The following is a 17,500-nucleotide window of genomic DNA, read 5'->3' on the forward strand; positions in this document are numbered from 1 at the left end:
CAGTCAGGTTGGTTCACCTGGAAGAACACGGTGAACATAACGACAGGGTGGTTCACCTGGAAGAACACGGTGAACATAACGACAGTCAGGGTGGTTCACCTGGAAGAAGAACACGGTGAACATAACGACAGTCAGGGTGGTTCACCTGGAACAACACGGTGAACATAACGACAGTGAGGGTGGTTCACCTGGAAGAAGAACACGGTGAACATAACGACAGTCAGAGTGGTTCACCTGGAAGAAGAACACGGTGAACATAACGACAGTCAGGGTGGTTCACCTGGAAGAACATAGTGAACATAACGACGGTCAGGGTGGTTCACCTGGAACAACACGGTGAACATAACGACAGTCAGAGTGGTTCACCTGGAACAACACGGTGAACATAACGACAGTCAGGGTGGCTCACCTGGAAGAACACGGTGAACATGACGACAGTCAGGGTGGCTCACCTGGAACAACACGGTGAACATAACGACAGTCAGGGTGGCTCACCTGGAAGAACACGGTGAACATGACGACAGTCAGGGTGGTCGTGACAAACATCCGTTTCATGGGCAGCTCCTCTTCGTGCAGCAAGGCCGCCAGAGAGAAGGCCACTGCCCCTCGCAGTCCTCCGAACGCCTGCACAAAATTCCAGCCACCATCATCAATAGCATGCTTCAAAAACAATGCAGCAGATTATACATCAAATTAACATCTATAGCTGGCTTCAAAACTATAGTACATAATATATCAAATGATTTGCCACAACATTCTTCAAAACTACACAACAGAATATATCTAATGATTGTCTATAACACACCCACAACATTCTTCAAAACTACACAACAGAATATATCTAATGATTGTCAATAACACACTTCAAAACTACACGACAGTCAGAATAAATCAAACCATCATCTGTAACACACCTCAAAACAACACAACAGTCAAAACAAATCAGACCAGGTTACCCACATGGACCAGTTTAGGAGTGAACATACGTCAGTTCTTGAAACGACTCAAAAAGAAACCAAAACAATGTCAATAGGTCAAGTGAATTAATTGTTAAAAAGACCAATTCGTGCATGTGTAGCTGTGTGTGTGTGTGTGTGTGTGTGTGTGTGTGCACGTGTGCCGCCTATGTCAAAGGAACCTAATCCAGTCTGACAACAGACATCACACATTACCAGCTATTTCTTTCCTTCAATCCTGTCTGACAACAGACATCACACATTACCAGCTATTTCTTCCTTCAATCCTGTCTGACAACAGACATCACACATTACCAGCTATTTCTTTCCTTCAATCCTGTCTGACAACAGACATCACACATATTCCTTTCCTTCAATCCTGTCTGACAACAGACATCACACATTACCAGCTATTTCTTCCTTCAATCCTGTCTGACAACAGACATCACACATTACCAGCTATTTCTTTCCTTCAATCCTGTCTGACAACAGACATCACACATTACCAGCTATTCCTTTCCTTCAATCCTGTCTGACAACAGATATCACACATTACCAGCTATTTCTTTCCTTCCATCCTGTCTGACAACAGATATCACACATTACCAGCTATTTCTTTCCTTCAATCCTGTCTGACAACAGACATCACACATATTTCTTTCCTTCAATCCAGTCTGACAATAGACATCACACATTACCAGCTATTTCTTTCCTTCAATCCTGTCTGACAACAGACATCACACATATTCCTTTCCTTCAATCCTGTCTGACAACAGATATCACACATTACCAGCTATTTCTTTCCTTCAATCCTGTCTGACAACAGACATCACACATATTTCTTTCCTTCAATCCAGTCTGACAACAGATATCACACATTACCAGCTATTTCTTCCTTCAATCCTGTCTGACAACAGATATCACACATTACCAGCTATTTCTTTCCTTCAATCCTGTCTGACAACAGACATCACACATTACCAGCTATTTCTTTCCTTCCATCCTGTCTGACAACAGATATCACACATTACCAGCTATTCCTTTCCTTCAATCCTGTCTGACAACAGACATCACACATATTCCTTTCCTTCAATCCTGTCTGACAACAGACATCACACATATTCCTTTCCTTCAATCCTGTCTGACAACAGACATCACACATTACCAGCTATTTCTTTCCTTCAATCCTGTCTGACAACAGACATCACACATTACCAGCTATTTCTTCCTTCAATCCTGTCTGACAACAGATATCACACATTACCAGCTATTTCTTCCTTCAATCCTGTCTGACAACAGATATCACACATTACCAGCTATTTCTTCCTTCAATCCAGTCTGACAACAGACATCACACATATTCCTTTCCTTCAATCCTGTCTGACAACAGACATCACACATATTCCTTTCCTTCAATCCTGTCTGACAACAGACATCACACATTACCAGCTATTTCTTTCCTTCAATCCTGTCTGACAACAGACATCACACATTACCAGCTATTTCTTCCTTCAATCCTGTCTGACAACAGACATCACACATTACCAGCTATTTCTTCCTTCAATCCAGTCTGACAACAGACATCACACATATTCCTTTCCTTCAATCCTGTCTGACAACAGACATCACACATATTTCTTTCCTTCAATCCTGTCTGACAACAGACATCACACATTACCAGCTATTTCTTTCCTTCAATCCTGTCTGACAACAGACATCACACATATTTCTTTCCTTCAATCCTGTCTGACAACAGACATCACACATTACCAGCTATTTCTTTCCTTCAATCCTGTCTGACAACAGACATCACACATATTTCTTTCCTTCAATCCTGTCTGACAACAGACATCACACATATTTCTTTCCTTCAATCCTGTCTGACAACAGACATCACACATTACCAGCTATTTCTTTCCTTCAATCCTGTCTGACAACAGACATCACACATTACCAGCTATTTCTTTCCTTCAATCCTGTCTGACAACAGACATCACACATATTTCTTTCCTTCAATCCTGTCTGACAACAGACATCACACATTACCAGCTATTTCTTTCCTTCAATCCTGTCTGACAACAGACATCACACATATTCCTTTCCTTCAATCCTGTCTGACAACAGACAGCAGTACAGATAAACCAACAGTCTCACTCACTATCAAGCACCAGTAAAGATAAACCAACAGTCTCACTCACTATCAAGCACCAGTAAAGATAAACCAACAGTCTCACTCACTATCAAGCACCAGTAAAGACAAACCAACAGTCTCACTCGCTATCAAGCACCAGTAAAGATAAACCAACAGTCTCACTCACTATCAAACACCAGTAAAGATAAACCAACAGTCTCACTCACTATCAAGCACCAGTAAAGATAAACCAACAGTCTCACTCACTATCAAGCACCAGTAAAGATAAACCAACAGTCTCACTCACTATCAAGCACCAGTAAAGATAAACCAACAGTCTCACTCACTATCAAGCACCAGTAAAGATAAACGAACAGTCTCACTCACTATCAAGCACCAGTAAAGACGAACCAACAGTCTCACTCGCTATCAAGCACCAGTAAAGATAAACCAACAGTCTCACTCACTATCAAGCACCAGTACAGATAAACCAACAGTCTCACTCACTATCAAGCACCAGTAAAGATAAACCAACAGTCTCACTCACTATCAAGCACCAGTAAAGATAAACCAACAGCCTCACTCACTATCATGAACATTTCATCGAAGCCAATCAGACGAACACGCATGGTGTCAAACCGATTTATCAGGCAAGCCATGCCAAATGTTACTGCAAGACAAAAAGCAAAACAAGCATAATCAATCAAATTAAAAAAAAAAAACCAACACATCAAAACAATTCTCTAAAGCAGTGTTTCAGTTGTTTTTTTTTTTGTTTTTTTTCCTGAAGCAGGTAAACAGATTCAGCTGAAAGATATTTCTTACCTGATCTGAAAGATGTTGTTACTACTGTGTCTTTGTTACCTGATGAAAGATGTTGTTACTATTGTGTCTTTGTTACCTGATGAAAGATGTTGTTACTATTGTGTCTTTGTTACCTGATGAAAGGTGTTGTTACTATTGTGCTTTTGTTACCTGATGAAAGATGTTTTCACTATTGTGCTTTTTTACCTAACAAAAGGTGTTTTACTATTGTACCTTTGTTACCTGATGAAAGGTGTTTTACTATTGTACCTTTGTTACCTGATGAAAGGTGTTTTACTATTGTACCTTTGTTACCTGATGAAAGGTGTTTTACTATTGAGCCTTTGTTAGCCATCTCCACACCAGACAAACTAAATCTGCAGCATAATTTGGTTTGAAAATGCTACAAATGAAAACTGAGTGCACTCTTTTTCCTTAGGGTTTAGTTAAGCAAAAATAATACCAAGGACTGGGCGGCATTACAAATGAAATGATCCAAACAAGTCTTCCAGTAACTATCCGTATTATTTACAAAAAATGTTTGTCGTTAGTTTAATGCAAGGTATATATCCAGGGTGTTGGACAAATGGTTTAAGCAATTCATTAACGTGGCGATAGCCTTGAGATGGCCTTAGTGGTCAGCGAGGCTCTAAGCACCATTTCTTTTATTGAAGAAAAACAAAATTATTTATTTAAAATGAACAATGACTTAATAACATACCACCATGCCACACCATTGCCAAATGTTTTTAGTTGAAAATGAACAATAAAAATAATAATAAAATGAGCAAGGAATTGGATTTTTTTTTTTTTAAACTAAAATAAACAATGATTTAATAACATACCACCATGCCACACCATTGCCAAACGTTTTTGGCTGAAAATGAACAATAAATTATAATAAATAAAAAAACTAAAATGAAAAAGGAACTGGATTTTTTTTTTTTTTTTCAAACTGAAATGAACAAGGAATTAATTATTTGGTTGACCATACCTACAAGCTACACTCCATCAAATATCTAAATATAAAAAAAACTAAATTCAACAAAGAACACACACACACACTCACACGCACACACACAATACACACACACACGAAAAGACAAAAGGGATACGGGGGGCGGAGAGGGGAGGGTGGGTGTGTGACTGACTGAGGAATCTGAAGACAGTGCACAGCAGGACGGTCCACAGAACAAAGCCGGTCTCCCACTGGTGCTCTTCACTGACCAGCTCCAGCCCCAGGAACAGGAAGATGACGATCTCGCTGGCCGACCTGAAATACAGTGCACGATCTCACTGGCCGACCTGAAATAACAGTGCACCACTGACCTGAAATAACAGTGCACCACTGACCTGAAATAACAGTGCACCACTGACCTGAAATAACACTGCACCACTGACCTGAAATAACAGTGCACCACTGACCTGAAATAACTGAAATAACAGTGACCACTGACCTGAAATAACACTGACCACTGACCTGAAATAACAGTGCACCACTGACCTCAAATAACAGTGCACCACTGACCTGAAATAACAGTGACCACTGACCTGAAATAACAGTGACCACTGACCTGAAATAACAGTGCACCACTGACCTGAAATAACAGTGACCACTGACCTGAAATAACAGTGCACCACTGACCTGAAATAACAGTGACCACTGACCTGAAATAACACTGCACCACTGACCTGAAATAACAGTGCACCACTGACCTCAAATAACACTGCACCACTGACCTCAAATAACACTGCACCACTGACCTGAAATAACAGTGACCACTGACCTGAAATAACAGTGCACCACTGACCTGAAATAACAGTGATCACTGACCTGAAATAACAGTGACCACTGACCTGAAATAACAGTGACCACTGACCTGAAATAACAGTGCACCACTGACCTGAAATAACAGTGATCACTGACCTGAAATAACACTGCACCACTGACCTGAAATAACAGTGACCACTGACCTGAAATAACAGTGCACCACTGACCTGAAATAACAGTGATCACTGACCTGAAATAACAGTGACCACTGACCTGAAATAACAGTGCACCACTGACCTGAAATAACAGTGACCACTGACCTGAAATAACAGTGCACCACTGACCTGAAATAACAGTGACCACTGACCTGAAATAACAGTGACCACTGACCTGAAATAACAGTGACCACTGACCTGAAATAACAGTGACCACTGACCTGAAATAACAGTGCACCACTGACCTGAAATAACAGTGCACCACTGACCTGAAATAACAGTGCACCACTGACCTGAAATAACAGTGACCACTGACCTGAAATAACACCACTGACCTGAAATAACAGTGCACCACTGACCTGAAATAACAGTGCACCACTGACCTGAAATAACAGTGCACCACTGACCTGAAATAACACCACTGACCTGAAATAACAGTGCACCACTGACCTGAAATAACAGTGCACCACTGACCTGAAATAACAGTGCACCACTGACCTGAAATAACACCACTGACCTGAAATAACAGTGACCACTGACATGAAATAACAGTGCACCACTGACCTGAAATAACAGTGCACCACTGACCTGAAATAACAGTGCACCACTGACCTGAAATAACAGTGACCACTGACCTGAAATAACACCACTGACCTGAAATAACAGTGACCACTGACCTGAAATAACAGTGCACCACTGACCTGAAATAACACCACTGACCTGAAATAACAGTGACCACTGACCTGAAATAACAGTGCACCACTGACCTGAAATAACAGTGCACCACTGACCTGAAATAACACCACTGACCTGAAATAACAGTGACCACTGACCTGAAATAACAGTGCACCACTGACCTGAAATAACAGTGCACCACTGACCTGAAATAACAGTGCACCACTGACCTCAAATAACAGTGCACCACTGACCTGAAATAACACCACTGACCTGAAATAACTGTGCACCACTGACCTGAAATAACAGTGACCACTGACCTGAAATAACAGTGCACCACTGACCTGAAATAACAGTGCACCACTGACCTGAAATAACAGTGACCACTGACCTGAAATAACAGTGACCACTGACCTGAAATAACAGTGCACCACCGACCTGAAATAACAGTGCACCACTGACCTGAAATAACAGTGCACCACTGACCTGAAATAACAGTGACCACTGACCTGAAATAACAGTGACCACTGACATGAAATAACAGTGCACCACTGACCTGAAATAACACCACTGACCTGAAATAACAGTGACCACTGACCTGAAATAACAGTGCACCACTGACCTGAAATAACAGTGCACCACTGACCTGAAATAACAGTGCACCACTGACCTCAAATAACAGTGCACCACTGACCTGAAATAACAGTGCACCACTGACCTCAAATAACAGTGCACCACTGACCTGAAATAACACCACTGACCTGAAATAACAGTGACCACTGACCTGAAATAACAGTGCACCACTGACCTGAAATAACAGTGCACCACTGACCTGAAATAACAGTGACCACTGACCTGAAATAACAGTGACCACTGACCTGAAATAACAGTGCACCACTGACCTGAAATAACAGTGCACCACTGACCTGAAATAACACTGCACCACTGACCTGAAATAACAGTGCACCACTGACCTGAAATAACAGTGACCACTGACCTGAAATAACAGTGCACCACTGACCTGAAATAACAGTGCACCACTGACCTGAAATAACAGTGCACCACTGACCTGAAATAACAGTGCACCACTGACCTGAAATAACAGTGCACCACTGACCTGAAATAACAGTGCACCACTGACCTGAAATAACAGTGCACCACTGACCTGAAATAACACTGCACCACTGACCTGAAATAACAGTGCACCACTGACCTGAAATAACAGTGCACCACTGACCTGAAATAACAGTGCACCACTGACCTGAAATAACAGTGCACCACTGACCTGAAATAACACTGCACCACTGACCTGAAATAACACTGCACCACTGACCTGAAATAACAGTGACCACTGACCTGAAATAACAGTGCACCACTGACCTGAAATAACAGTGCACCACTGACCTGAAATAACAGTGCACCACTGACCTGAAATAACAGTGCACCACTGACCTGAAATAACACTGCACCACTGACCTGAAATAACAGTGCACCACTGACCTGAAATAACAGTGCACCACTGACCTGAAATAACAGTGCACCACTGACCTGAAATAACAGTGCACCACTGACCTGAAATAACACCACTGACCTGAAATAACACCACTGACCTGAAATAACAGTGCACCACTCACCTGAAATAACACCACTGACCTGAAATAACAGTGACCACTGACCTGAAATAACAGTGCACCACTGACCTGAAATAACACCACTGACCTGAAATAACAGTGACCACTGACCTGAAATAACACCACTGACCTGAAATAACAGTGACCACTGACCTGAAATAACAGTGCACCACTGACCTGAAATAACAGTGCACCACTGACCTGAAATAACAGTGCACCACTGACCTGAAATAACAGTGCACCACTGACCTGAAATAACACCACTGACCTGAAATAACACTGACCACTGACCTGAAATAACACTGCACCACTGACCTGAAATAACACTGCACCACTGACCTGAAATAACAGTGCACCACTGACCTGAAATAACACCACTGACCTGAAATAACAGTGATCACTGACCTGAAATAACACTGCACCACTGACCTGAAATAACACCACTGACCTGAAATAACACTGACCACTGACCTGAAATAACAGTGCACCACTACAGTTGATGATATCACTGGCTGACCTGAAATAACAGTGCACCACTCACCTGAAATAACAGTGCACCACTGACCTGAAATAACTGAAATAACAGTGACCACCGACCTGAAATAACAGTGCACCACTGACCTGAAATAACAGTGCACCACTGACCTGAAATAACTGAAATAACAGTGACCACCGACCTGAAATAACAGTGCACCACTGACCTGAAATAACAGTGCACCACTGACCTGAAATAACAGTGCACCACTGACCTGAAATAACAGTGACCACTGACCTGAAATAACAGTGCACCACTACAGATGACGATCTCACTGGCCGACCTGAAATAACAGTGCACCACTGACCTGAAATAACAGTGCACCACTGACCTGAAATAACAGTGCACCACTGACCTGAAATAACAGTGCACCACTGACCTGAAATAACTGAAATAACAGTGCACCACTGACCTGAAATAACACCACTGACCTGAAATAACAGTGCACCACTGACCTGAAATAACAGTGCACCACTCACCTGAAATAACAGTGCACCACTGACCTCAAATAACAGTGCACCACTGACCTGAAATAACAGTGCACCACCGACCTGAAATAACACTGCACCACTGACCTCAAATAACAGTGCACCACTGACCTGAAATAACAGTGACCACTGACCTGAAATAACACTGCACCACTGACCTCAAATAACAGTGCACCACTGACCTGAAATAACAGTGCACCACCGACCTGAAATAACAGTGCACCACTGACCTGAAATAACAGTGCACCACTGACCTGAAATAACAGTGACCACTGACCTGAAATAACACTGCACCACTGACCTCAAATAACAGTGCACCACTGACCTGAAATAACAGTGACCACTGACCTGAAATAACAGTGCACCACTGACCTGAAATAACAGTGACCACTGACCTGAAATAACACCACTGACCTGAAATAACACCACTGACCTGAAATAACAGTGCACCACTGACCTGAAATAACACTGACCACTGACCTGAAATAACAGTGCACCACTGACCTGAAATAACACTGACCACTGACCTGAAATAACAGTGCACCACTGACCTGAAATAACACTGCACCACTGACCTGAAATAACACTGACCACTGACCTGAAATAACAGTGCACCACTGACCTGAAATAACAGTGCACCACTGACCTGAAATAACAGTGACCACTGACCTGAAATAACAGTGACCACTGACCTGAAATAACAGTGCACCACTGACCTCAAATAACAGTGCACCACTGACCTGAAATAACAGTGCACCACTGACCTGAAATAACACCACTGACCTGAAATAACACCACTGACCTGAAATAACACCACTGACCTGAAATAACAGTGCACCACTGACCTGAAATAACAGTGACCACTGACCTGAAATAACACCACTGACCTGAAATAACACTGCACCACTGACCTGAAATAACAGTGCACCACTGACCTGAAATAACAGTGCACCACTACACATGATGATCTCACTGAACCAGAACTCACATAATACACACACACACAACAAAACCAGAACTCACATAATACACACACACACACAACAAAACCAGAACTCACATAATACACACACACACAACAAAACCAGAACTCACATAATACACACACACACAACAAAACCAGAACTCACATAATACACACACACACAACAAAACCAGAACTCACATAATACACCCACACACACAACAAAACCAGAACTCACATAATACACCCACACACACACAACAAAACCAGAACTCACATAATACACACACACACAACAAAACCAGAACTCACATAATACACACACACACAACAAAACCAGAACTCACATAATACACACACACACGCACAACAAAACCAGAACTCACATAATACACACACACACACAACAAAACCAGAACTCACATAATACACCCACACACACAACAAAACCAGAACTCACATAATACACACACACACACACACACAACAAAACCAGAACTCACACAATACACTCATGCCCTGTTAACTCACGCCAGCATTTTGGTGAAGTACTTGACGGTGGTGCGAGACTTGTGTGAAATGTTGCTGAAGGCGTAGTGACGCTGCACCAGTCCGCATCCTATGATACTGCACACCAACACATCACATCAACACACACATCAACACACACATCAACAAACACAACACATCAACACAAACACATATCAACACACATTCATCAACACACACACACCAAAACACACATCAACACACACATCACATCAACACACACACCAACACACACACACATCAACACACACATCAACACACACACATCAACACACACATCAACACACACACATCAACTTACATAGATCAGCACACACACCAACACACACATCAACACACACAAATCAACACACACACACATCAACACAAACATCAACACACACACACACATCAACACACACACATCAACACACACATCAACACACACACATCAACACACATCAACACACACATCAACACACACACATCAACACACACACATCAACACACACACCAACACACACATCAACACACACACATCAACACACACACACATCAACACAAACATCAACACACACACACACATCAACACACACACATCAACACACACATCAACACACACACATCAACACTCACACCATCACTTTCACTTTCACTTTCAGTTTCAGACTCTCAAGGAGGCGCATCTATGTTTGGGCAAACTCATACATGCTACACCCTATCTGTTAGGCAGATGCCAAATCAGCAGCATAACTTAACGCACTTGGTCTTGCTTTGAGTGCATGCATTTATATTTATGTACCTAGATAATTATATCATCATCATCATCATTATTATCATTATCATCATAATCACCCAGGAATGTCACAGTTTAGATATTATCATTCTCATCATTATTACCTGATAGTACCTGACACTTCAAAACGTTCGGACAGCAGAAAACACCCAGGTATACCATAGTGTAGATATCATCATTACCATCATTATCATTACCTGATAATACCTAACACTTCAAACAGTTCGGACAACCAGGTAAGCCATAGTGTAGATATTTACCATTATTACCTGATAATACCTAACATTCGGACAGCAGAAAACCCAGGTATACCATGGTGTAGATATCATCATTATTACCTGATAATGCCGGACACTTCAAACAGTTCGGACAACCAGGTAAGCCATAGTGTAGATATCACCATTATTACCTGATAATACCTAACGCTCGGACAGCAGAAAACCCAGGTATACCATGGTGTAGATATCACCATTATTACCTGATAATACCGGACACTTCAAACAGTTCGGACAACCAGGTAAGCCATAGTGTAGATATCACCATTATTACCTAATACCTAATGTTCGGACAGCAGAAAACCCAGGTATACCATGGTGTCGATATCATCATTATCATTACCTGATAATACCTGACACTTCAAACAGCTCGGACAACCAGGTAAGCCATAGTGTAGATATCACCATTATTACCTGATAATACGAGTACCTAACATTCGGACAGCAGAAAACCCAGGTATACCATGGTGTAGATATCATCATTATTACCTGATAATGGTCCCAAGGTTGTCATAGCCGAGGGGTGGCAATGGGGACAAGCTCCCATTGTCTATAAAATGCCCCTCACGGCGCGCGTCTCCAACAGCCTCTGACAACTAAGTCCAGCTCCTAGCCTGCTCGTGTGGCTTAGATATAAGCCCGGCGGAACTGCTACTACTGATAGGAGAAGGGGGCGAAGGCGGGTCACCTGGCGCCTGAAAACCAGTGCTTTGGGTAGATGGGGCTCAGTCTGGGAAGACAGCTCATCTAAGAGAAGGAAAACTCTGATTTCAAACCTCCACTGCCTTGCGGCCATACCCACTCATAGGAAAGGCTTCGGGAGTCAACCCCGAGGAAAAATCCGGGCAGATGGAGTCCGTCAGCCTCAGCAGGTAGTCCTTCCAAGAGAAGGAAAACACCAAAGAGAAAACCCGGCCAACTGTAAACCGTTACCAGAACAGGAGATCACCGAAGACGGCGCCACAGTGGCCTCTCTAAGGGGCGTGATCTAGTCAAAACCGGCTGTGCACGCACTCTACGACACATGGCTACGCAGACATTACCTGATAATGCCGGACACTTCAAACAGTTCGGAGAGCAGGAACCCCAGGTATGCCATGGTGTAGATATCATCATTATTACCTGATAATGCCGGACACTTCAAACAGTTCAGACAGCAGGAACCCCAGGTATGCCATGGTGTGGATATCATCATTATTACCTGCTAATGCCGAACACTTCAAACAGTTCGGAGAGCAGAAAACCCAGGTATACCCTGGTGTAGATATCACCATTATTACCTGATAATACCGGACACTTCAAACAGTTCAGACAGCAGGAACCCCAGATATGCCATAGGGTAGATATCACCATTATTACCTGATAATACTGGACACCTCAAACAGTTCGGACGGCAGGAACCCCAGATATGCCATGGTGTAGATATCATCATTATTACCTGATAATGCCGGACACTTCAAACAGTTCGGACAACCAGGTAAGCCATAGTGTAGATATTTACCATTATTACCTAATAATACCTGACGTTCGGACAGCAGAAAACCCAGGTATACCATAGTGTAGATATCATCATTATTACCTGATAATACCGGACACTTCAAACAGTTCGGAGAGCAGAAAACCCAGGTATACCATGGTGTACATATCACCATTATTGCCTGATAATATCGGACACTTCAAACAGTTCGGACAACCAGGTAAGCCATAGTGTAGATATCACCATTATTACCTGATAATACCTAACGTTCAGACAGCAGAAAACCCAGGTATACCATGGTGTAGATATTATCATTATTACCTGATAATACCTAACGTTCGGACAGCAGAAAACCCAGGTATACCATGGTGTAGATATTATCATTATTACCTGATAATACCAGACACTTCAAACAGTTCGGACAACCAGGTAAGCCATAGTGTAGATATCACCATTATTACCTGATAATACCTAACGTTCGGACAGCAGAAAACCCAGGTATACCATGGTGTAGATATCATCATTATTACCTGATAATACCGGACACTTCAAACAGTTCGGACAGCAGGAACCCCAGGTATGCCATGGTGTAGATGACCAGAGGCTGGGCCACTGCAACACACACAGACAACAGTGGAGTGATGGCCTAGAGGTAACGCGTCCGCCTAGGAAGCGAGAGAATCTGAGCGCGCTGGTTCGAATCACGGTTCAGCCGCCGATATTTTCTCCCCCTCCACTAGACCTTGAGTGGTGGTCTGGACGCTAGTTATTCGGATGAGACGATAAACCGAGGTCCCGTGTGCAGCATGCACTTAGCGCACGTAAAAGAACCCACGGCAACAAAAGGGTTGTTCCTGGCAAAATTCTGTAGAAAAATCCACATCGATAGGAAAAACAAATAAAACTGTACGCAGGAAAAAATACAAAAAATAAAAATAAAAAAATTGGTGGCGCTGTAGTGTAGCGACGTGCTCTCCCTGGGGAGAGCAGCCCGAATTTCACACAGAGAAATCTGTTGTGATAAAAAGAAATACAAAAAAACACAAAAAAAAACACTGCAACATGAACAGACAACAGCTTCACTGCACCAACTACACACACACAACACACTGCAACATACACAGACAACAGCTTCACTGCACCAACTACACACACACAACACACTGCAACATACACAGACAACAGCTTCACTGCACCAACTACACACACACAACACACTGCAACATACACAGACAACAGCTTCACTGCACCAACTACACACACACACAACACACTGCAACATACACAGACAACAGCTTCACTGCACCAACTACACACACACAACACACTGCAACATACACAGACAACATGTTCACTGCACCAACTACACACACACACAACACACTGCAACATACACAGACAACAGCTTCACTGCACCAACTACACACACACACAACACACTGCAACATACACAGACAACAGCTTCACTGCACCAACTACACACACACAACACACTGCAACATACACAGATAACATGTTCACTGCACCAACTACACACACACACAACACACTGCAACATACACAGACAACAGCTTCACTGCACCAACTACACACACACACAACACACTGCAACATACACAGACATCAGGTTCACTGCACCAACTACACACACACAACGCACGTCGGACGTCCTGCAAAACTCATCACACAAACTGACAGAAGTTACCCCTTCCCCACTAAAGAAAAAAAAAATCACACACAGCACAACCTGAATCCAATCCACCATTCACAGCAAAGCAGATGTGTACTGAAACAAACACACACACACACACACACAGCACAACGTGAATCCAATCCACCATTCACAGCAAAGCAGATGTCTACTGAAACAAACACACACACACACACACACAGAGCACAACATGAATCCAATCCACCATTCACAGCAAAGCAGATGTGTACTGAAACAAACACACACACACACACACACACAGCACAACGTGAATCCAATCCAACTATCACAGCAAAGCAGACGTCTACTGAAACTTCTTCTTCTTCTTCTTCTTCTTCCGCATTCGTGGGCTGCAACCCCCACGTTCACTCATATGCACACCAGTGGGCTTTTACGTGTATGACCGTTTTTACCCTGCCATGTAGGCAGCCATAGTCCGTTTTCGGGGGTGTGCATGCTGGGTATGTTCTTGTTTCCATAACCCACTGAACGCTGACATGGATTACAGGATCTTTAACGTGCGTATCTGATCTTCAGCTTGCATACACACACGAAGGGGGTTCAGGCACTAGCAGGTCTGCACATAGGTTGACCTGGGAGATCGTAAAAATCTCCACCCTTTACCCACCAGGCGCCGTCACCGTGATTCGAACCCGGAACCCTCAGATTGACAGTCCAACGCTTTAACCACTCGGCTATTGCGCCCGTCATCTACTGAAACAAACACACACACACACAGCACAACGTGAATCCAATCCACCAATCACAGCCCCAGCAGTGGCGCCACCTACCCCCCACGTGCACGGTCAGTCGGGTGAGCAGCGCCGACACCATGCCGGACAGGACGCCGATCACCAGACCCCCGACACAGACCACAAGGAACTTCACGATGCCCAGCACGACCTGATCGGCGGCCAGCGACTCCATCAGGTTGAACGTCTGCATCACCTTGTACAGCACCACCGTCACCCCGTCTGTCACGAAACACCAGGTGTCACCGTCATGAAACACCAGGTGTCACCGTCATGAAACACCAGGTGTCACCGTCATGAAACACCAGGTGTCACCGTCATGAAACACCAGGAGTCACAGTCATGAAACACCAGGTGTCACAGTCATGAAACACCAGGAGTCACAGTCATGAAACACCAGGAGTCACAGTCATGAAACACCAGGAGTCACAGTCATGAAACACCAGGTGTCACAGTCATGAAACACCAGGTGTCACAGTCATGAAACACCAGGAGTCACAGTCATGAAACACCAGGTGTCACCGTCATAAAAAACCATGTATCACTGTCATAAACACCATGCGTCACTGTCATAAAACACCATGTGTCACTGCCATAAAAAAAAACACCAGGTTCGCTGTCATAAAACACCAGGTGTCACCGTCATGAAACACCAGGTGTCACCATAATAAAACACCAGGTGTCACCGTCATGAAACACCAGGTGTCACCATCATAAAACATGACATGTCACTGTCATAAACACCAGGTGTCACCGTCATAAAACACCAGGAGTCACTGTCATAAACACCAGGTGTCACAGTCATCAAAACATGACATGTCACTGTCATAAACACCAGGTGTCACCATCATAAAACACCAGGTGTCACTGTCAAAAACACCAGGTGTCGCTGTCATAAAAACATGACATCTCACTGTCATAAACACCAGGAGTCATGGAGAAGGGGGGGGAATGACATGTCATAAAACACCAGGTGTCACGGTCATAAAACACAACATGTCACTGTAATAAACACCAGGTGTCACTGTCATAAAACACCATGTATCACTGTCATAAACACCATGTGTCACTGTCATAAAACACCATGTGTCACTGCCATAAAAAACACCAGGTTCGCTGTCATAAAACACCAGGTGTCACTGTCATCAACCACCAGGTGTCAATGTCATAAAACACCAGGTGTCACTGTCATCAACCACCAGGTGTCAATGTCATAAAACACCAGGTGTCACTGTCATCAACCACCAGGTGTCACTGTCATAAAACACCAGGTGTCACTGTCATATAACACCAGGTGTCACTGTCACAAAAACACCAGGTGTCACTGTCATAAAACACCAGGTGTCACTGTCACAAAAACACCAGGTGTTACTGTCATCAAACACCAGGTGTCACTGTCACAAAAACACCAGGTGTCACTGTCATACAACACCAGGTGTCACTGTCACAAAAACACCAGGTGCCACTGTCATAAAACACCACCATAAACCATGTCACTGTCATAAACCACCACATGTCATTAACCACCAGGTGTCACTCATAAAACACCACTTTAACAAAACACTGCGTGTCACTGTCATAAAACACCACGTGTCACTGTCACAAAACACCATGTGTCACTGTCACAAAACACCAGGTGTCAGTAATTAAACACCATGTGTCGTTGTCACAAAACACCGTGTGTCACTGTCACAAAACACCACATGTCACCATCACAAAACACCATGTGTCACTGTCACAAAATACCATGTGTCACTGTCATTGAACACCTTGTGTTACCATCACAAAACA

General features: G+C 43.3%; 1 protein-coding gene across 1 annotated transcript in view; it reads right to left on the minus strand.

Moving 5' to 3' along the window:
- LOC143275351 (Na(+)/H(+) exchanger beta-like) overlaps window positions 1–17,500 on the minus strand; it is a 76,195-nt gene that overhangs the window by 31,725 nt on the left and 26,970 nt on the right. Inside the window, exons 10-15 of the mRNA XM_076579391.1 lie at window positions 15,749–15,931; window positions 13,777–13,858; window positions 10,702–10,797; window positions 5,043–5,164; window positions 3,675–3,757; window positions 496–624 (exon numbers count right to left, since the gene is read on the minus strand). Coding sequence (XP_076435506.1) covers window positions 496–624; window positions 3,675–3,757; window positions 5,043–5,164; window positions 10,702–10,797; window positions 13,777–13,858; window positions 15,749–15,931 — 695 coding nt within the window. The remainder of the gene's footprint in view (window positions 1–495; window positions 625–3,674; window positions 3,758–5,042; window positions 5,165–10,701; window positions 10,798–13,776; window positions 13,859–15,748; window positions 15,932–17,500) is intronic.

This window comes from Babylonia areolata, chromosome 30 (genome assembly GCF_041734735.1).
Source record: "Babylonia areolata isolate BAREFJ2019XMU chromosome 30, ASM4173473v1, whole genome shotgun sequence".
Taxonomy (NCBI): Eukaryota; Metazoa; Mollusca; class Gastropoda; order Neogastropoda; family Buccinidae; genus Babylonia; species Babylonia areolata.